The following is a 1,029-nucleotide window of genomic DNA, read 5'->3' on the forward strand; positions in this document are numbered from 1 at the left end:
TTAGAAATTTCTTAAAGTTCTAACCTATTTTAAATTAAATTAAAATAAATTTAGAATAATTTAGAAACAGTATATTTGCATTATAAGAAAACCCAATAGAATAGATGAAAATCCTTTTAGTATGTTGTGAGTCAATGGTTCAGAACATGTTGTGCAAAATTTGAGACAGACGCTGCAAATAATACTCTTGCATTACAAGTTTAAAGTGACCATGACAACACAGAGTGTGCAGTTTTCCAAATTGGAGAACAGAGCTGTCATCAAGTACCTCTTTCCAAAGAACATGGAAACCAAGAAAATATACGACGAATTGACACAAACAATGCTCAATGACTCTGCTTCATACAGCACAGTGGAATCGTGGGTGGCGGATTTCATGAGGGAAAGAACAAGCACAGATGAGGAAACGCCAGGAAGACCCAGAACAATAGTGACCGAGGAAATTGTGGATAGTGTCAACGACCTGATCCTCGCAGACAGGAGAATTGGTCTGCAAAGTATAGCAGACACCCTAGGCATCAGTTTACAGAGGGTGCATTACATTGTGCATGAAGAATTGGAGATGAAAATACTTTCTACCCAGTGGGTGGCCAAACTCTTGACAGCTGAATAGAAGCGGAAAAGAAGGGACAGTGCTAAGGCAATTTTGAACTGTTTTTCACATAGTGCAGCCAGTGTTATTGAACGAATTGTGACAGTGGATGAAACTCCATTGCACGTATGATCCTCAGACAATATATCAATCCATGCAATGATGCCAGAGTGGATCACCACGGCCCAAAAAGTATCGCCGACAGAAAGCTGCATACGGGTGTGATTTTTGGGATTGTGAAGGGATAATATTCAGTGTAGGCTATATCAGAAATACGGCACCACTTTGAATGCTGAACGTTATTTGGTCCCGTTGCATCAATTACGTTCAGCTTTGAAGTAAAAGAAGTGGAAGAAACTGTTAAAAGGCTTCATCCTCTTCCTCCAAGACAATGCTCTTTGCCTCAAGGCAGGCATCATAGTGAAGAAACTTCGTGA

General features: G+C 39.9%; 1 protein-coding gene across 1 annotated transcript; it reads left to right on the forward strand.

Annotated features, from left to right (window-relative positions):
* Positions 1-211: 211 nt before the first annotated feature.
* On the forward strand, positions 212-613 carry LOC145994141 (protein GVQW3-like). Its single transcript, XM_083130232.1, has one exon. The coding sequence runs from the start codon at positions 212-214 to the stop codon at positions 611-613; it is 402 nt and encodes a 133-aa protein (XP_082986358.1).
* Positions 614-1,029: the final 416 nt, after the last annotated feature.

The sequence above is a fragment of the Lepisma saccharinum genome, chromosome 10 (assembly GCF_977018435.1).
Source record: "Lepisma saccharinum chromosome 10, izLepSacc3.1, whole genome shotgun sequence".
NCBI lineage: Eukaryota > Metazoa > Arthropoda > Insecta > Zygentoma > Lepismatidae > Lepisma > Lepisma saccharinum.

Excerpts from the sequence above, each read along its gene's own strand:
- LOC145994141 (XM_083130232.1), top strand. The coding sequence starts at position 212 with ATGACAACACAGAGTGTGCAGTTTTCCAAATTGGAGAACAGAGCTGTC.